At 36.3% G+C, this 22,520-nt stretch overlaps 1 protein-coding gene across 9 annotated transcripts in view; it reads right to left on the reverse strand.

Moving 5' to 3' along the window:
- MAGI2 (membrane associated guanylate kinase, WW and PDZ domain containing 2) overlaps positions 1–22,520 on the reverse strand; it is a 721,242-nt gene that overhangs the window by 102,849 nt on the left and 595,873 nt on the right. For all 9 annotated transcript variants that reach the window (XM_018068096.3, XM_018068097.3, XM_018068094.3 and 6 more), the window contains one exon: positions 16,409–17,044. In XM_018068096.3, the coding sequence (XP_017923585.2) occupies positions 16,409–17,044 (636 nt within the window). The remainder of the gene's footprint in view (positions 1–16,408; positions 17,045–22,520) is intronic.

Genomic DNA, 22,520 nt, shown 5'->3' on the forward strand with positions numbered 1-22,520 from the left:
TCAGAATGTTTTGTTTAATATGCATCAAGCTGTCTGCATGGTTCTGAATTTTATTGATTTGCCTTTAAAATCTCTTCAGTGAAAATGGGAACAGTCAGAAGACGGGGTGTGCTAAGCATAATTAGCTCATTTTCATACCACATAGTGGAATGACAAACACTCAGTGGCAACATAATAAAAAAGTAATCATGCCACTTGGCCACGGTGGTGAAAGCTGGAATAAGCAACAGCATGTTTATTTGATGCTTTGGATTCAGATGTTATTTAAAGTAATAATTTACTTCCAATTTCCTGCTCCTTCACACTAGCTTGACAGACAAGTTTATTTCTGGTTATAGAGATTCAGGTAGAACAGAAATATTGACAAACAGTCAGAGATTGTGAAAGGGAAGACTAAGTGGAGAAACCAAACTTATCACAAGAGCCAAGGTTTACATGGTTGAGTCGTAGCTGTGAAAGTATAACATTTAGTGTTGAAAAGCAGAAAATTTGGGAAGGGATGTTAGCAGAAGGCCCATGTACAAGGAGTAATAAAATTGTGAAGAAAACAGTGAAGTCATAAACTCACAGTTACCTGGTTGAACCTCCAGATAAGTCACTTTGCTTTGAACTGCTGAAGATTTGATACTGTCCACACAGACATGCACCTACCAGAGATAAATGTCTTTGCTTTCACATTGCCAGGCAGGAGGTAATTCTCATTATTCAACTTATCAAGGAGAACAAAACTGAATTAGTAAAAGCTTTACAGTGATCTAAATTATAATGCTTAAAATGACATAAAGTTCAAAAGGTTTAGCATAAGACCATAGGAGCCTGAAATTTAAAAATGAGAGACTAATAATGATTGATTGGCATGATGCTATTGCACTACAGAACACTGAAGAATATAAAGCATGATAAATTGACCAAGATGAGCTGGTTTGCAAAAAAACATTGAGAAATTTCACATTTGTGTGAATTCTTGAAGGTTTGGAGATGAGCAATTAACATAAAGAACGGCTGTGTCCTAAAGTCTAATGAGAGAGGAACAGTATTGATGTGAATTTTATGATGTTTAGATTGTGTGCTGGTCACATGTAGTCCTGTGTAGTACTTCAAAAAGTTAATGAACAGAACACTAAAAAATGATGCTGATAAAGGATCCTGACAAGATAGTTGGGAAGTGATGAGTATTAAATGAATGTATTACAAGGAAAAGAAAGAACTGTGAATAGGTAAATTTTTTTCCCTGTGACAGTGCTTTGTCTCTCAGAGGAACACAAATTGGTTTCAGACTTGAGATTCAGATGACATGTCTAATGTAATGGAAATAAACCCCTCAACACCGAGAAAATTGGAACAGTACATAAACATGACAAATTAAACAGAAGAGATTATAGTGTTGACAACTGTGAAGCACCTTGTGAACCTTAAAAATTAGCATTTTTAGAAAGACTTGCTAGGGTACCCAGCATGTATGTCCTTCCTTATTCAGAATTTACCGCATAAGAAAGCAAACTTGGATGTAGCCTTTGGATCTGTAAAATACCTTCTTCCTCAGTTTACCCTTATACCTCAATATCCCCCTATGATCACAAGAGAAAAAGTGTGAATTTATGCCTGAAGATCATAGCTGGCTGAAGGAATCTGGATGAACAGTACAATTAAACCATGATGGTCATACTACTTTCTCCTTGGGTTTCCCCAAAGAATAGATAAGTTGAAAGGCACTAAGGGTAGATCTGTATGCTTTTTACCCAGTCACAATACAGGTTTACTAATCTGATAATCCCAATCAGATAAATTAGGAAATAGCTTGTAGATGACATTTCCCCAGTGTTGTTCTTTTTTAAAAAATTCTGGTTTTAACTCTTATAAGCTGATTAAAAAGAATAATTCATGTCTCACAGGGATCAACAAGAAAAGATTTACTTCAGGGGAAGAGAAAGGAAAAGGTTAATTCAAAGCTTGTTAGTGCTCTTCTGATACGGAGTTTTCATTGGTGAATTGTGATTCTTTAAAGCCATTTTTGTGAAAAGCAGCTGCATTTCCAGAATGTATTGAACATTTAATTTGTAAAAAAAAAAATAAATCAGATCTCATGAAATTTCTAGTTAAGTTCTAGATGAAATATCTACTGACCATCTAACATTTAGCAGGATCATCTAATATTTATCAAGCACTAAATATTAGACATTCCTGATAACATGAAGCCTGAAGTAATTCAATCTACAATAAGCAGGCCTTTGCTTCTCATACTATAAATAAGTTTTTCATCTATCAGGCAACAAACAGTTCTAGACTGAGTTGCTCAGTCTAGAATTTCTCACCGAGTTTCTCAGTGAATATTCTCTTGGTGAAATTTTTAAAAGGTCTAGGACTCTCTTGGTAGGAGGTGTTTTAAACTTAAAATATTTCATAGGATAGAGGAAACCAATTACAACCCCATTTTAGGTTAAAAGAAATTGCATGTTCATCTATTCGGAATTTAGTAATTCAGAAATTATTGCTGCAATTTGAAAATATTAACAATGTACAACTGAAAACAAACAAAACTATCTTCAGATCCTCCATTGAACAATATTTTCCCTGAAGAATGTTCTGAGTTGTGTGTTCTGCCATATAAAGAGACCTTAAATGGGAGACATGATAAATATCTATAATTCTTCTTAATCTGGTAAAGTTAAGTACTTTTGGTTTTTTGGTACTGTTAAGGCAAACTGAAAAAAAAAAACAGCGTGCAAGTAGCTATCACATATTAATGAATAAAAATGGGTAATTCTGTGTATAAACACGAAAGTCATGAAATTTCAGAGGTGTCTATTTTTCTTACTTCAGTTTGTTTGTTTTAATTTGCAATATTATTTTCAATACAGAAAATATTTATTTTCTTACTTAATATATTGCACTCTAAACCACTATTATTTATTTTTTATTTCTTTGAGGTCTGTGTATTTTTCCAAATATATTAGTTTTAAATACCAAAAGGTAAAGTCATAGCAGTGTATTCCAATTTGTGCCTCTTTTTTTTGACTTAATTACAATAACGCATATAATTTTGTCTTTGTAACCCCAAATTGTAAAACTGGTGTAATAGAACTTTCCCCTTTTGTAAAAATCTCTGAAATCTGCAGAATTTCTAGTGATTTTCTTTTCTTCATTACTAAGTCACATTTAAATAGCCTTAGAAATTATGTCAGTTTGGAAGAAAAAGCATCATCCAGCATTCAAGCCTTCAATCTGCAGTGTATAGAATAAGCCAAATTGGTGAAGAAATTACTTTCTATTTTGTGGCAATATAGACAGATAGTGGTTTTGATTTGATGTTTTCTTCCCACCTGAGCTGGATCCCAGGTTGGCCAAAGATTTTATCTAGATCTGTACAGACTCCTTCTTATATATAACCAAACAAAATCACAAACCACCAAGCTTTATCATACTATAACTAAAATACATATGTTTCAGATAGAGAAAATGTTAAGTCATAACTGGAGGATATAGAAATCAAAGCGGTTTCTGAACAGCTTGCCCCGCTCGCGATGTCCCTGCATTACAGGTCCTTGTTTCCAGTGAAATCAATGAGTTCCTGAGTTATAAAAAGCCCTGTATACTCCCTGCTAGTCCCCAAAAGATTTTCATCCCATTCCCTTCGTGGCCTATGTGTCTGCTGTTTGCTCCGCTCAGCAGGTTGCTGGATTAGGCTGCAGATCTCCAGCTCTCTGCCCTGACTCTTCCTCTCCTTGCTTAGAACCCACAGCCATTACAAATGTCTCTCCATGAGGAGGACCTCAGGAAGGAGTGATCTGCCTTCACCACAGGAGGAGGACCTGACTCAGGCACTTCTCAGGATGGAAGGCAGCTTACATGCTTGGAAGAAACCAAAGAGAAGCTCTCCATCAGACTGCTATTATCTACTTGACACAGAGGATGGTTGTAGCTGTTTTATGTAAATATATACTCATGGTAACCATAAATGGCTTTCAAGCAGTTTTATATCCAACAGATTCTAATACATTGAGTATTGTAGGTCAGGGACTGTGCCTCCTATCTGCTGAAAAAAAGGATCATCCTACACCATGAGTCCTTTGAGCACTGTTTATATAACCCAAAACATCTTTTCTGAATGTCTAATTTTTCACTGCCTGGTTTCTATCCTTTCAGCTCTGTTTTAGACCACTTTCCCCAAACAAGGGCCTTTTCTTTCATTTCTACAAGCTTTTAATGAATTTGTAAGATTCCTCACAGGAAATAAATTCTGAAATTATATACTTAGTTTTTCGTAAAGGAAATGAGATGTGTTACAGGAGATAGGTATTAAGGAAACATGGACAGCTGAACCAGCCATTATTTTTGCTAATGAAGAACTGTATGGAAAATCCTCTAGAAATCCTGTATTTCAGGTCTAAAATAATAGAAACTTTAGTTAAAGAGAGCACTTCCGCAAGATGCTGGATCATCTTTGCATAGTACATGGAAGTGTCACATACTAACTTTGAAGTAAATGGGAAAAAATGGAAAAATAAAATGGAAGGACACACATGAACTTAAGAAGCAAGGAAAGACAATCTGGAACAGGATCTCATTGATTTTGTTAACATTAAGCGCAATAAAATAGTTTACCAATGGCATCTTACTAAGAAAAATATAAACAAAAAGTTTTAAAAAATTGTGATGAATTTGCATTTTTCATTTTGATGTTCTGCTCAGCTGATTATTCATGATGATTCAAAAGCACTTTGGCAAGTTTGGGCTGCATTCCTTGCTCTCTTTCAGGAATTAATTTGCAATGAGTGGACAAAAATGCTTCCTTTTTGGTGCTGTTTAATTTATTAAGTATTCCACATTGCTCTTTATCAGTAATACTCGTCTATCCAATGGCATGGACCAATCTCTCTGCCAACTGCATGAGTACTGATTTTGTTTCCCACTGGATTTTCATAGAAAGTGTAACACAGTCAAAAGCCAAGAGCTTTTCCTAGACAAAGGTCATTAAAAATAAATTCTCTCCCTGATTTCCTGCTTATAATTATGTTAAAAAAAAATTGATTTTACATAGAATTTTTCAATTCAATGTAAGCCATACTAATTCTATGTGTTTCCATTTTTAAATAGGGAGTGGGGTTGTTGCATGTAAAGATTTATAGAAGTTCATTATATAGAAACAATTAAATTTTGCAATAAAAGTTGTAATATTAATAAAGATATTAATATATATTAATATGAAATATTTTTTGCAAGTCTACATTTGTAACTTCACTTTTATACAGAAATTGAGGCTGCTTTCTACAGTAGCATAAATGGCATTCCAGATTTAGCCATAGTGAATGAGACAGATTTCAGCTTTTGTGATAATGCAGGGTTTTTCAAATAACTTTGATTATTCTATGCTTGCCTCTGGTGTGTGGGTAGGACTCATGCACCCTTGTCCATCTGGCTGGTCAGTTAAACTAAGGTCCTCTGCCAGACTTCTCTATAATCCATAGAGCTTGAGGGTCAAACCCAGAGAACAAGCTGCCTAGGCAATAACTAAATACAATGATGTAAGTCATCATCTTCAGGTGCCTATTTTCCACCACTGGCCATAGGGGTAACTATTTTGACTAGTGTAGACTAGAAATCTAATTTTTTTACAGTTAAGTTGGAATTCATCTGACCAAACATGAGTAGAAATTTAAATATCAAACGTTAGTAGATGAGTTTTAAAAAATCTTTAATAATCAACAGGGAAGAATAAGTTCTTTTAGAATACTAATGTCAAGCTACTTTAGGTATTTACAGTAGCTGATGGCACCTTAGAGGTGCCTATTTTCCTCATCACACAGGGATCCTTGCTTGCTGCCCAGATCAGATGAGGAAGGATTCACTGTAGCTGCCTACACAAGATCCCTGATGACAAGTGCTGAAGTGAACATGGCTGTATGTGTTGCAAGGCAAGACTGGGAAGATAAATTGAAGTATTTTGCACCTAAAAGATTTTCAGCTTATTTACTTTTAGGGACATGCAAAAAAAAAAGAGAATCACAATTAATTTCTGTGAGATGAATGCTTAAGAAAGACTATTTTGACTGAAACTGTACAATGCATCTTAATGTGCTGCTATTAGGATAAAGAACTTGATAAAGTTAAAAGTCTGCTATGCAATGATCAAGTTACAAGACAAACCTCTTGCTTATTTAACATGAACCTTAGTAGAAATAATCATTGTAGTTTGTGTTCATCTAGTGAATGTTAGCTGGATCAGACTATCTAGCTGTTTCTATTTTAGAGCCAACCCCACAAGCCATTGAGATCTCTCAGGAATGCAACACAATAAGTAAATAAATGCCGCATTGTTTTTCAATAGTGTAAGAATAATTTGTTGTGTTTGTAATCTCTGGGACCACATCTGGAAAGGTGAAATCAAAAAGCCTGTCATCATTCTTTCTGTTTGCATTAGCTCTAAAGAACTTTCATATTTAAAGAAATTCGTATGGTGTAATAAGGAGAAAAGATTAAAAGCTTCTCTTTCTCTCTGAGAAGTACTGTGGAAGAAGTTTAAAATTATCCAGATGATGATACGTTCAATCAGAGACCCTCTCTTTTAGCACCTTGGGCCCCTAAAGATAAGAAATATGGAGAACCATGGAATATTATAACTATTTAGTTTGAAAGGGGCAGTTGGAGTTCGGCTAGGCCAAACTCTTGCTCAAAGCAAGGCAAAGTTCAAAGCCTGGGCTGACATTCAAGAATGACAGCTTCTCTGAATTGCTCAAATGAGGGAAAATGGAGCCAGAATGACAAGCAATAAACAGGCAGACTGAAGAAGGACTGGCAAAACATGGAAAGAGCTAATGAAGAAGGGCAGAATTTGGATGGAGTCTTCACCACATTTGTTGGCTCTCACTGGCCACAGATCAAAGCCCTGTGGACTTTTCCCAGACTTCTCTCTGGGCTGCTCTAGGACCTTCCATTGATTCCATTCTGGATTTTGGTTACAGAGCTGAATTGCTCTTTCCATCTTTACTAACTACTTCCTGATACTTATTCCTGAGAATATCACATGTTAAACAATATGAGGCTTAAGAGCGATGTAAAAGAGAAGCCAGGTCTTCTGATACGCTATCCCCCTAGGATCCTATTTACAGTATTTCTCTACTGGTCATTCTTTTTTTCCCCTAAGGAACAGACTAAGGTGTTTTTTGCTCTACTTCAGAGATATGAAAATGTTTATACTGCAGTAGAGAGGCACTGCTTGGCTTCAGATGCCTCACATTTATTAAGAACAAGTTAACATACAGAAATTCTTTCACATGGATAGTAAAAAAAAGATGTTGACTTTGTACTGACAAGTGAATTTAGTTAAACTTAAAATATATGCAGATAATACTGTGGCATTTCTCATAATCAGCAAACCTTTTCTATGATGTCAACCAATCCCTGAAGTATTATGCAATGGATTTTTTTTAACTCTTTAAGAAAAATGGTATTGTTATTATTACTATTACTATCTTCATGATCATTTATCCCTTTAAAATATTAGCAAACTTTTTGCTAGAGAAAAAAGATAATTGTAGAAATGGAAATTAATTGATAAAATGGATGTAAAGATCATTAAAATATTTTCTCATTCAAAGGTTTTGCATTTGTGCTTTTATTCATGCATACGGAGTATTTTTCTAATTATGACAGGATCTTTAGAAGTGCTCTGTCTAGAACACATGAAATGAAATTAAAAATGCTTTCATTATAGAAAAAATACTCTAAAAAGTCCATTGCACCCAACTGAAATATACACTAAAATGAAGGTGACCCCACGAATGTGTGTACAGAAAGCTTGACTTCTTTTTGCTTATGGTTATAAAAGGTACAAAATAAATAAAAGTCAAAATTTATCTCATTTACCAAATAGGAACACTGCTCAGTGTGTTTCTTACATGCTGAAATACTGTTCCAAGTTATGACAAATCTGGTTTTGGAAAGCAATTTATTTCCTTTAGAAATCTGTTTGGACACACTTGGGAGTCAGCTTTCAGAGTTTGTGCCTGACAGCTTTGGCTTCCATGTCCTTTTTTATACTGTAATCTGAAGGTGACACAGCAAAGGTGTATGAATCCTTGTATTGGTTTTGATTGTGCTTGAATTATGAGTCATCCAGAGGCTTCCTGAGAAGGGTAGTGTTGTATTTAATAAATGTTATACTCTTGGTTTATAAAAAAATAAAAAAAGCTGAGCATTAATCATAGAGAGCAAGCGTAGCCATTGCTAAAGCCTTCCTTTCCTTTTTGAGAACGTAAATGAAAGTTGCTTAAAGAATTGTTCAGGGATTAATACCTCATTTAGAAGATTAATTTAGTTTCTACATTTTTACTGGATAGGCAGAACACAGGGGCCAAAAGAGTTTTGTGGCTCTTGTAAGTGGCTTAGGAAGTGCCTGGAAGTACACCTTCCCATCTCCCCAGTGCTGTGTCTCAAGTCTGTAGCATAATAGATAATGTACTCACTTGTTTCATAGTGTATTAGCTTACTTTATTACTATAAAATATTGCACTATATTACAAATCACCACATCACAACGTCTACACAATGTACTTTGACAACAGATTTGGAAGCCCAACAAATGTTGTTTAATAGGACATTACATTATATACTGAACCAACAAAAACATTGTTCAACACATTTAGACTAAACTTTAGGCATGCCTTGATACATAAGCACAGGTTTTATGGTACTTTTTTAGAGTCCAGCTCTGTAGTTCTCCATTCCTAGGCTGAGATTTCCTCTAAGGAAGGCTAGATTCACTCACAAGACTATGGGCAACGGGAAAAAATCCCAAGTTTCTTCATGCCTCAGTACAGCAGTAGGTTCTCCCACATGCCATGCTTGGGGAGGTATTTGGCTTCAAAAGATGTCATCTTTCACTGAGATACACAGTCCAAGATAACCCAAGGTAATATTAGTTTTCTGATAATACTGCTTGCAAGAACAAAGAAGAAACTTCTCTGGCCTAGCCAGATTCCAATGCAGGCAAGCCAAAAAGTCTGTTTTCTCAAACAAACTGTTCTTCAATTAGTATTAATTCATTCACTAACATAGGTAAGACTGAAACCAGTCTGCAGTGCTGCCAAGAGAGCTCCTGGGTTCTACCAATGATGTGGGCTGCAGTTATCAGACACAAATGGTCCCTTCACTCCTCAACAGAGACAAGTAGTTGCCTGTCCTGAAGGCAGAGTTCCTGCAGCTCTGCACAAATCCTAGGTGCATGGCAAGCCTCTTTGTAGACCCAATAATGATAAGGTCTGACTGCTCAATGTTTGTAGCCTTACCTTGGGGTATAAGAATTTAATGGTAAAATAGCCATTGGAGCAATTGTAGTTACCTCTTTATGACATGCAAGGATGAGAATATATGTCTATACACTCGTGCTTCTTTTTGCTAAAAGGTCTTCTAAAGGGACTTATTTCTCCAGTGTGCAAACTAATGCCTCTTAATGTCAACAAGTTAGGCACACACATCATTAGGAGAAGTGTCCCCAAAAGTTTTAAGAGAAGCACTGCTCAAATTTCACACAGACCATATAAGCCTACATTAGAAAACAGTTTCACCAATAATAAAAGTACTTTTGAAACAAAATGCTTTCTAATAGTCATTAAAAACCTTCTATGCAATATATGTAAAAAAGATTTATCTAATGCTCTGCAAAATTATCCACAAATGTACCACAGAGTGTACAAACATTAATAAGAAAGAAGCAACAAAACCATAGCACTACCACTTCGAAACACGATGCAATTAATATTACTTCCAGTAATACAACATAATAGCTACTAAATATTATTGATGTCTATTTTTTAAGGAATCCATATTCATCAAGGACATCTATGGTTTCTTTTTCTTTTATTCAGAAATATGGAAGCAATTGCACACTGTTTCACTGCTACTCAGAGCTATACAAAAAAGATATGAAAATTTTATTAGTGCAAATTTTAGGATAACTGGTCTCCTGCCCTAACTCTTTCTGTTCAAATTTGTCATTCCCTGTGCTACTGAAAAGTTACCATTTCTCTCACTAATGAGCTTTAGATTGAATCCCTTCATAAATGAGGCTATATATGTAACTTATTTTTTAATTTACCTGCTATAACATGTTTAATATTTATTAAAATAGATTTTGTGCCAGATAATTGCAACAAGATGCTTAAAAAGTTTTTCAAGTTTATCCAGTGTATAAACCAGTCTCAATGTGTAGGGCAAAAAGGATGTAAATAATTTGAAGGTTATTAGGACAGTACATATCTCACAGCTAAAAATATGATACTCTCTAAGGTGAGATATACCTTGTAAAATGAATTGGGAAAACGGTGCTTCAGGAGTTATGTTGATATAACAGCAGTTTTTCTTGCATGGTAACAGTGTTTTCTAAAAATCTTTCAGAGATTTTATTTCTGAAATTAATATAGGAAAGACAACTGTCCCTCTCACAAGGTTGTTAGGAAACTATTTTGCACAAAATACTGATTTCTACATAGGGAAGGTAGGAAGGCACAAGTGCCCAAGGCTGAGAGTAGGGAAAAGGGCAATATGATATCTAACAGCAAAGTCAGTGAAGTGGACAATGTAGCAGGACTTACAATATTTTTGATCATAAAATATTTCTGGCATTACTAGCTAAGAATAGAAACAAAAATGAGCACAAAAAAGGGAAACAAGTCAAAACCAGCATGAGAAGGATATGTGTACAGAGAACTCATGCTGAGGAAACTGTTGAATTTATGACATAATAAAAAAAGCTCATAATTTTGAGATGGAAAGGAAAAAGGTCAGCTATGAACCTTTGTTTTCCATCGGTTTTAAAGCAAATGGATCCAAGAATAACAGAGCACTTCTTAGAGGGATGGCAAGGCAAAATGTTGTGGCAAATTGGAAAGAGAAAACTGAAAAAGGATGTTGTCAGCAGCATGTTTGACAGAAGACATTTATGTCTTTAACTTCTAGATATCAGTGGATCATATGGTTCACTTCAAACATGTCAGTGGTTCACTACTAGGTTCATATGCAAATGTCCCTTAAACTCACAAACAAGAGATATATGTGCCATTTAAGATTACAACAGGGCTAAATATTTCTCTTAACATTAGAGTACTTTCAAGAAATGAGAGAAAAGGAATCAGTTGAAGTAAATGTCTGAGGAGGAGAAATATCAGGAAGCAGGGGAGAGATCAGATTGTATCTCCCAATATCTCTTCTCAGAGACAATGAAAGAAGCATACCTTCATGAACAAGACAAGCATGAAGAGACTGCTGTTAACTTAGAGTACCCATAGGAAGCAATTAAACCAAGACTGGGTTCCTTAGAAGCAACTGAAATGAAAAAAATTGCCAATGACTCAGGGGTATAAAAGAGCAGATACAACAGGATGATAGAAAACCTCCATAAGTCCCAAATCAAAAACCTGCAACATGCTTCCAAGAACTCAGTTTCTTTAAACCCTCAGGATTGGTGACTAGAAAGTTCTGAACTGGGGGTGAGCAAGCCATGAGACACAGGCTCTCCAGTTGGCACCAGGCAGTCTGTTAATATTTTGAATGAAGAACTGCAGAATCAGAATAAAAGCTATAGAGACATCAGTGGTGGGCTGAGGTCATGGGACCAGGAGATCAGAAACTCCTGATCCAGACAAGTGTTAGCAGGGCAATGATGCTGCCTGCAGCTTGATCTTGTGCAGCCTTCCCAAGAGACAATAACTTGGAGAAATAGATGAATGAGCTGAGGACAAATAGCAAACCTAGAAAAAAAAAATCATCTCTGGGGTAGAAAGACAAATCTGAGATAAGTCCATGGAAATTGCACTGAGGGTGTAGGATTCCTTCCATTGAAATCAGTTCATTTTGAGTGGTTGGATTTATCCACTAGAATATTCAGAGATTTTTTTGGTGAAATTTCTGTCTGTTTTGAAAATTGCTGATGCTTTGTGTGATGTACTGGTATCTCTTAGTGGTTTCGAGGAGTTACACGCTTCTACTGGGGTTTATATAAAATACGAGAAAGATACTTGGCCTTTCTTTTATTCATGCAGTTTAGAACTCCATAGTTAAATTCTCCCTCCTCATCTTGACTTTGAGAATTGCATGTGGCCCACATTATCTCCCATAGAGTGCCATGATGAAACTGGCAGCTGACTTAGTCCAGTCCCAGGACAACTAAACAGTGTGGACAATGCATCACTCCTCTGGCTCCATTTCATACTAACAGTCCCAGTTTGTCAGAGCCAGCTTGGATTATACCATTCTCTGATTCCATGATTATAAAATAGCTATCTGACATAAGAACTTTGTCAGGCTCCCACTTTTTACATTTAGTTTTCATGTTTCACTCACAACACTTGTTATGAGTTGTCAATCTTTGGTTGTCTGCAGGTTTCCTTAACAACAGTATTTCTTACATAGTCTTGATGGATCTACATTTGAATCTGTCAGTTCTTTTTCAGACAGGAACACTTCTGGAGCTGGGCTGCTATCTATAAGTTCATATATTTCAAAGGTACTTCCCAAAAGAGATGGCATATGCCAGGTACATGGATAGCTCATTTAGTAGAATACGCCAAAACCAGTTTTTGATGTCCTCATTAGGGAATATTTTGCTCTACATAAATTTGGTACGTACCACTTCAACCACTAAGTGCTGTTTTTCAGTAGTAATGGACTCATGCAGAATTTATTCTCTATCTACATTCAGAAAGACTGATTTTTGAGAGCTCTTCCACGCTATTTCAGCAGTCTATACTCAATGAAGTCTGCTGCAGAAACCGAGGATGAAGTGTGAAGGTTGAAGCAAAGCTGGAAAGGAGTAAATCTCTTTGGGTATTATTTTATTTTATTTTACTTCCTTATTATTTTTTTCACTTTTTAGGAAACACTTTTCCACTACCTTTTCCAGTCTTTTTTTTTTTTTTTCCCAGAACAAACACATCTGTCAGCTTATAGTAATCAATGGAAACAATACAGCTGTTCAGCAAAAACAGATATAAAGAAACTGAACTATTTTGGTGCATCTGTGTTTAGCAAAGAACCTGTCTAATAAACAGAAAGAAGATAGTAAGATGTCTAACTAGTGCTAGAGAGCTGCTTTCTATTTTTTTTGATAGACAATAATATTATTTCCATTTTTTTTAACAAACAGATAAATTGTTATTTCTGCTTTAGAAATTTTAAAATGAGTAGACTATGAATTCAGTGGGATTTCCTCCTATTGGATTGTACCCTATGACGTCTCTGTTTGGTGTTGGTTCAGAGAGGTTTTTTTAGTGGTCTCTTTAAATTTGAGTATTGCTATTCCCTCCACCTTTTTTAAACATGCAGACCCTTCCTTCCCCTGCATACTCTGGCTGTTTACCTTCTAAGCTTGAGGGACAATGGTTTTTTAAATGCTATAACATGCAAACTATGTCCATCCCAGAGAGTATTTTTTCCCAGTGTGAGATGCTGTGAGAATATATCTCAGTCAATGTCGATCTGTTTCTTGTCTGCAATGTAGATAAGATTGCTGGATAAGAGAGAAATTAAGTCACTTACAGAAATGGATTTGCCACTGTAAACTATGCAGTCAGGCCATATTCATATCAGAGACAGAATATATTACAAGGTAACACACAACCTTATGCAAAACATAGCCTTCCTCATCCACAGGCAGGAGCAGCACTTAGATCTTAATCTTAAAAATGAGATGTTAAAGACAGGAGGCACGGGGTAATGATAGAAAAGGACGGCATTATTCAAGTGTCATTACACATCAGAAATAATAAAATAAAAATTGGATCCATGAGTAATGAGAAAGTATGCCTTGTTTTACCGGTGTCACAGATTAAATATTCTAGAATCAAAGCAGGTTTCTGTAAGTACTTGAATTTTGTTTTGTGTTCAGATTATCTCACATGACCAAATGCTATCATTTGTTTCTTATCTTTAACACATGAGATAAACACATGCATCTGAAACAGTCATCTTCAATTCCCTTTATAGTCTGTCATACAGAATATATACTTTTAGGGTATATCTGACTTATATGAAACATCTACAGTGGAATTACATGAATTACACCCTAGAAGAGCTTATTTCTGCACAGGGACTATAAAAGGAGACCTGACGACTAGCACAGGTATAGTAACCTGAGTTATAGGTGTATATTTAGTCACATAAATTCCCCTTTCTTATAAATTTACCAAAAAAAAAAAAAGAAACCAAAGAAACCAAACCCAAGTTGAAACCTTAAAACTGTTCTCATATTTGTGTTAAGTTATGATTTAGCCATCTCTTAGGTAGAATAGGTTTGACTCATACACTCTATTTTTTCACTTCTTTTGCATCACTCAAATAAGTGAACTATTTTTTTTTTTTGAATTTCAGAGTGTCAGAACCTTCCATTAACGTATAGTCATTTTTTCTGATGTACAAGAATTTCTGATAGTAAACTTGCAGTTGCTCTGTATCATCCCATTAAGTTAAATGACTCTGTAGTACTTCCTAAGAGTTGCTTTAGTCTTGGTCATTGTTTTACCATGAACAAAACATGCTCTCTTCCTCTTCCTTGCATTCTCTAAAGCAACCAACCACTTCCTGCCCCAGCAACAGAAGGTTAAATGTTACTGCATTTGGACCTAGTATATGTGTCAGCTGTACCTCAGTGTTTGGCCTGAGAAAAGACCAGATGGTGTAGATTTACACTGCTTTTATCGAGTGTTGAGCTCATTGTAGTATCTCCTACCTGCCACAGTGATGTGTAGAAAACAACCACAGCTCAGTTAATGTACCAGAACTTGTTAAACTGTCATGTTGGTCAAGCTGTTTTGATCATGAATCAATGCTCTAAGAAGAAATACTCTTGAGAGAGAGTAATTATCCTCATAGGCTTGAGTATGTTGCTGCTACGGGGTTTTTTGCTACTGTTTTTTGCTACTGTCCTGCACCAATTGCTGAAATATCTATCTTGCTGTCTATTATTGCTCAGGCTTGTTCAGCATACTGGATTTCACACTCCATTTCTCTCTGAAGACTGGTGTTCTAAATTGTTTTCCTCTAGAGGGGGATTAGTGTGCCTTTTCCTAAATAAAATTCCACCCTTTATATTCTTTTTTGACTATGCAATTCTCCCTAATTTGTCAACTGCTTCAGAAAAAAAAAAAGTTGCTTACTCCACTGTTCCAGATTCTTAATGGATGTTAGGTAAAAACAGGTTTAATACTAACAAATACAGCACCTCTGCAACAATTAAATTTCTCCAAGTTTATATACTACAGTGACTCCAATTTACTTATCACTCTTAATTTGGTTTCATTCCAAAGAAATGTCAGATTCTGTCTCTTATAAACCATTCTTTTACATATATATATGAAAAATACTTTATTGACAATGTGCATCTATAGATATTTTAATATGTTTATTACTTCTGTATGTGATAAAATGTTACTATATTCCTTTTCCTAAGGATTTGTAGGTTTCATAATGACAAACATTTGGCATATGCAAACACTAAGGCTTCATTTCCCAACTTCTACTCTTCAGAAGTAAAGTAGTTAGTATTTTGACATAGAATCCTTTCTTTTTTTTTTCTTTTGAAGCACAGAGTCATGCACATTAAGTGACATATGAATGCTTTTAGAGAAACAAAGATCTTTAATTAAAAAAAATCCAATCATTATTCACGTGAGGTAATAATAAATTATGATGGATGCTCATCTCAAACCATAAAAGAAATTTTGTTTGGCTAAAATATTAAAAGCTATTGAAATAACTTATCTCTGTCAAGTTTTTAAAACTTCTTCTGTTGTTATTGCTTGTTTACAGATAAGTCTTGACTCTCCCCTTCCAGCGGTGAATATTCGAACTTACTTTGTCAGGTTGGTCAGAAAAACTAGGTTGCTAGAAACTAATTTTTTAAATCAGAGAAACAAACACCATGCATCTCTGTTGTTAAGAAAGAAAAAAACAAAGAACTGTTGTACAAAATTTTTACAATGAAGGAAGAGGAGGCAAAATGGCGTATGAAAACCAGTAACCTTGTAAAGGGCTAATAGATTGCTCTGATTTTATCTACATTAATGAGTCAATCTATACAAGTATATTTAAAGCTTGCAGCACTGCTTTGGGACTACAAGAGTTTGCTGAAGACACCACACAAACTATTATGGAGTGAAAGGAACTGCCTAGTTTTATCCTTATACAGAGATGGGACCATTGACACTCAAAACACAAAAAGGAATGTACAACAAACTGCAAGATTTTGCCTAGGATACTTAATTGAAGACACACTTTTCCAAAACCAATGGTGTTACCTCCCACAACATGGAAATTAATTTCCAATCTAGCAAACAAGGATGTAGTGATTATATGTATGTCTTATGGTTTAGAACCTTTTACACACATTTTTGTAATTGTACAGACTTTCCAAACTTACCTCCTCTATGGATAATCAAAGAAGTTTCACTTCCAACAGGACATTCTTTAAGTATATCCACTACTTCTGCATGGCTCAGGTTCTGTACATTCTGCTGGTTGATCTCAACAATGAGGTCACCTTCACACAAACCAGGACATCCCTGAATGTCTAGAATTTGCTTCACCCTCTGTCCTGTAGGACTGTCTGCTATAGTGAAGCCAAAGCCCTGGGCCCCTTTCACAATGGTTAAGGTCATGAGTTCAGCTTGGGTGGCCCCAGAAGAAGCCATTGATACATTATCATCATGGGCAGGTGGTGGGAATGTGCTATCAAGCTGACTATCTGCTGGAATGGAGTGCAAGGAGTGTGGTGGTCGATCTGTTACGTCTGGAACAGACTGAGAAGTCCTAGAAATGTATTCCAAATAAGTTTCATAGTTATGTCTTCCATTTACCACTACCGGAGGCCTCTCCATTACTGCAAGGGGTGGCACCATGCTGTTGGCAGGATCTTCAGGATCAAAGGGCAAAGGGTATCCACGACATAGCACCAAGTTGACACTCTGACCAATAGGAACAGACTGGAAGAGTTTGACTACATCTGCGTGAGTATGTCCAAGGACACAAACTTCATTAATATAGACAATCACATCACCTAGAACGAGAAGAACAAACAGTGACAACATGAGACAACTTCAGTTACCATATACGCAGTGCAATTTTTTTTGAAATGAGATAGAAGTCTACTAAAAAAATACAGTAAATTCAATCAACATACTGACTCAATAGAGACAAAAAAGTGAAGTTTGTCTGCCAGCAAATGTAATACAAGGAGACAATGACAGCACCAGTTATTTTCTGTGGAATCTCACAGCTGGAAAATTAACCTAGGTAGAGATATGCACCTTTTCCTAACATTTCTTCCTTATTTTTCCAATTTGTTTCAGTCTAGGGCACAGATTACCTTTTTTTATAAGATACAACGGAAGATTATTTGGAGGGTGTGTTGTCAAAAAATACCATTGTTTGGTGAAGACTAAAAAAAAAATAAAAATAGTAGTAAGTACTTGTGGACTTGAGAATCAAGGAATAAGAAATTGGAATACAAGACTGCATGCATAAGCATAAAGAAACACTTTTTGCATTGATCATGATATTGACATTTTTCTGTTAAATGTCATTACTTGCCATCAGACATTCTGAACTACAACCATCATTTCCAATTCTAGGCATGAACTACCTATCTTGCATAACATTGAGATATTTAGTGGCATTTTGTTATTACCATGATGGTTCTATGACAACGACAGGACAAATTTTTTAGGTAGCTATAATAGTTTGCTATTAGAAAAATTCAGCCAAATGTCTGAAAATCAGTTTAGTATTTCCACCTAATCTGGTCAAATAAAAACAAAATAATTCCTTTACCTCCAGATCTTGTCACATATATAGCAGAGCTACCAGTCACATCACATATGAAAGCAGAATTCTTTAAGTCAACAGGCTTTTTATGGGTCTCCATATTGCTCATGCACCAACCAGCTACTGCTACTGAAAAGTTCAGAAATAAGTTCACGTTCCTTCTTGTTGTTAGAATAGATCTCTATATTTAGAGCCATAAATATCGTTAGTTGCCATTAAGGTGCATACTAAAATGAAAATGAGGGATCAGTACAAACAATATTCAGAATAGTTTGATGACCCACAATCAGTTTTCACTTTCATGAAGCAGTTTGCATCTTTATAGAAAAGGAGAGGGATGTTTGGTTAGAAAATTCTAGAAGTTAATATATTTTTCTAAGTGAAGATTTTCTTATTAACCTACCATTATCCTACCACTGTGAGATATCTGCAAAGTACACAGTTCAATAATTGACTCATCACAACACAATGCTTTTAAAACATATTTGAAAAATCATCAATAAAATGAGAATGATTAAGGGAGGATGAGGTGGTTTTCATGGAATTGCTTCAAGTGTATTTATGAAATTATGTCTTTGAAGTACTTCAATCAAAAGATCTAATCAAGCAAACTGAGGAAAAGAGCATCATCAGGATGCCAGTGCAAGGGCTGTTTCTATGAGACAGCAAAAGGCAAAGGCAAAGGCAAAGGCTGTTTCTATGTGAAAACGAAATGGTCAATTCCCACATGATCAGTTTGTCTAAGAGCCTGACAATAATTAATTGCATATGCACAAACTGTGATTCAGAGAAAGATTTCTTCAGAGGATGTCTTGGGAAAAAAATGCTAACAGAGCTTATTTAAAAGACTGTGAATATTATTCACATAAGCCTTAGGAGCTGCAAATGCTTTCTTAAATGTGCATCATAAATAGATTTCAAAACATAAGCAAAAGCAGTAAGGTCACTTCACAGGCAGTGCTGAAAGAACTCCAATGCTTTACTCCCAAGCAGCTGAAAGCAAAGCAGTTTTCAAAAGGCAAAATTTAATAGAAATTAAAAATGCACTGTACAAATTATTGTGGCAATTGCTGCAATTCGTTGTCATTTGTTCATGCCCTGGTATAGAAAGATCTTACCTGCATTCTCATCCCTGGTTTCCACATTAGCAGTGAGGCTGACATTGCTCACAATAGGACTGATTCTGTTGAACTGAGAACTCTTCAATGCATCCTCCTATTTCAGTAGCTTATGCCTTAACAGTAACCTTGCGACTTTTTAATCCATGCAGTCTTTATTTTCCCGAGTGCTGGCAACGCAGCTATGTGGTGGGAGGAGACCAATCTGTTTGTTCATCCTCTCTTACAATACATAAGCAGAGTGCAAAAGGAAAAATGCATTTTTTGTGCTGGGCAAGTAAAGCATTGCCTGTCTTCATCCCTTCACTTTATGTATTTGGACAAGCTTAGATATGATATAAAACTTAAGCCAGTATGGTTTTCATATATCAGAAAATCACACGAGCTAGTTGACATTACATAGGTCTCTGGTGAAAAGAAATTAGCTTTTGCAAAAGGAGTGCAGTCAGGAAATATACAGGCCAAGTAGCCCTATTCTCCAGTCACTGAACAGACAAAGCTGAGCATTAGAAGGTCTTGGGTAAGAACTTCAAATAATAACCTTGCATTATCCCTCACAAGACTGCAGAAAATTCCTCAGCATTTCCTGAATCAATATTTTTAAAGCTCTTTGTGGTTTCTGAGGTATAACCTGAATAGCATGTCTGGGCACACTCTGAAGCTGTAACTCACAGTTGAACCGTTTGGGACCCATATGCTGTACTGTCATATGGAGAATGTACAGCCAAAGGTTAAATTGTGATGAGCACAATGGCATGAGTTCAACTCAAAGGAAGGAGCTACAGTGGTGTTACACTGGGAAGAAAGAGAGTTTCAGATCATGAGACAGGAAGGAGAAATAAAAGGGGTTAATTTCAGAAATCCTTCAAATTAATCTCTTGACTGTAGTTTCTCCAAACCTAACTCGTTTTTCCAGGTTGTGAGTTCCTCATTGCTGACACAGAGAGAAGTACCCAGCATTTGGTAGGAAGAGAGAGATAGTTAAGAGAATTACAGAGCTAGTGCCATGCTAATGCAAAGTTCAAAACCTCTCTTCTTTAGTAAAACTCCCTTAAAGGCTCCTGTAGCATCTTTTCTGCCCGTTCTCTGCTGCTGCTTCCAATAATAATGGGTGCATATGGACAAGCATAATAGCGATCCACTTCATAATTCCTGTCTGATTTTCTAAGCAAGCCATAGTCTGCCTCCAGAAATCACAGTTTCACAGTGAGTGGGTATCTTTGAAGTTATGCAGAACATTTATATTAAGCAACAAACTTTTCCTGACTTTTAGAATTAAACTTACTAAAATGACTGGAGTTTGCTTACAGAATGTTTGAGGTTGGCAGGGATCTCTGGAGGTCATCTTGTCCAAACCCTGCTCAAACAAGATCCCCTAGAATCAGATGCTGAGAATCATGTCCAGGTGGCACTGGAAAATCTCCAAAGAGGTAGACATGACACCCGCTCTGGGCAGCCTGTGCCAGTGCTTGGTCACCCTCACAGGACAAAAGTGTTTTCTGATGTTCAAAGGGAACCTCCTGTGTCTGAATGTGTGCCCATTGCCTCTTGTCTCTGAGCATTGCTAGAAAGAGCTTGGCTCCATCTTCTTTGCACAGCTACTTAACACAGATTGGTAAAATCTCCCTGAGCCTTCTCTTCTCCAGGGTGGACATCCCTACTTCAGCGTCCTTACTATCGGGTACTCTCCCCAGTTTCGTCTTCCTCACTACCCTCTACAAACTGCACACACACCATAACAACCTTATCTTACTGTTCAGGGATAAGGGAGACCAGGAGGACCGATCTTTGGAGAAAGCATCTGAAGCAGACTCCCTAGCTGGAAGTGTCAGGTTTGACAGATACTCAGTACAGCAGACAATAGACAAACTGGCCAACATCTCGAACATCTACACTGTCACAAGAGCAGATTCTTCTGTCTGGCAGCCAATGTCCAAATTCACCATTGAGTTGAAGAATGTTAAAGAATACTGACAGCAACAAAAGTTGTCAAACCATCTCAAAGTTACCTCTGCTTTACTTAAGGCTCTTGCATTTAACTGACAAATTTAGGAACATGGGTCTGGAGGGGACTTCCTGGATGGCTGAACCTGGTCCCCTGCTGTCAGATTCAACACAAAATGCTGCACTTGATGAAATTTGATGTCTTCATCACAGAAACGACCATAAAGCCCCATAATATTTCACTTATTTACCTAGTTTGTCTTGCTTATTAAGGTTTGCTGACCATTACTTATTTTGTCATGTAATGTTAATGGACTCAGTGCCTGAATGTTTGACCACAGGTTATGTTTTGTTATCTACACATTTCAAAGCAAAAACCAGATCTATATTATCATTATCTTTTGCTGGTTTAGTGACTGGTGAAGCAATCTGTGAGCTTCAACATCTCTTAATGACAATTTCTTTTTTACATTCCTCTCTACAATAATGTTGCAGAATTAAACTTGATACCCTGGAGATTTTCCACAAGCATTAATTCTGAAAAAAAACAACTTCTTCATACTTGAAGTGTCTGATCCAGACAGAATTTGTTTTGTTGACATAACTAATTTCATCACAAATTATCCTAAAGTTTCATGTAATGTTAACAGCTTTATTTCCCTACTTTCTGAAGAACCTATACTACTCAGTGACTCCAGTTATTGTTTCTGCTAAGTTTTTATTACTCCTAGATTTTCTGTATAGACATCTTGCATCTGTAGGTAAAATTCCCCCATTTTCCTACCCATGTTCCCACTATTTGTATACAAACACTTATTTCTTCTTCTCGTTTCTTGTGCACTTGGATTCCTGTCTGTACTTCAGTGAACTGAAGCGTCTGCTGGACTGCCCTTCATATTATTACTTAGAATTCACTAAACTGAGAAGTCTGAATGCAGAGCAAAAAATACAGATTAGATCTTCATTGTTAAGTTTTAATCACATTTGAAGCTTAGTAGAAACGTCTCATTTGTTTCTGAGGCATTTTTGATCATGCTCTTAGTACCAGGTTTATGTGTTTAAAATATGACAGAATGCTGTGATTTGGTGGGCGTCAGAGACAGCTCTGCTACCTCTCTGCAGCCAGCACAAGCCAATAGCAATGGAGCTCAAACCAGCCCATGTTTTGGCAAGTCAGCACAGGAAGCACCAGCTCTGCAGGACTCAGGCTGCATATTTTTTTGCTGCATTTATAGCCCATGTAAACTCTACTAATTTCTCCAGCATTACTTATTCCTACTGGCATTTCTCAACCATATACTCTAAATTCTGCATATGCAAGCTTTGCATGAGTTTCAGAACCAGGAATACATGATTACTTCATTGCTGAAGCTTTCCCTTCACCTGCTCACCCACACTCTCTGCTGTCATTACTATGTATTTCTGTCACTTCTCAGCAGTGACCTTGTCTTCTCTTTCTGCAAAGTGCTGCAAGATTGCTGGCACTGGAGCTTATTAATAATAAATTCAGAGGTGTTAGCACGTTTCCAGCAGTGAGATATAAAACACGGGGGTAATTCTAATAACAACAGCACCTGATTGATGGTCAGGAAAGATGTAAAGATTTGTTAGGAATGAGCCATTTTTACATTCACACATTCATACAAT

This window comes from Manacus vitellinus, unplaced genomic scaffold (assembly GCF_001715985.3).
Source record: "Manacus vitellinus isolate BGI_N305 unplaced genomic scaffold, ASM171598v3 scaffold_13_pilon, whole genome shotgun sequence".
Taxonomy (NCBI): domain Eukaryota; kingdom Metazoa; phylum Chordata; class Aves; order Passeriformes; family Pipridae; genus Manacus; species Manacus vitellinus.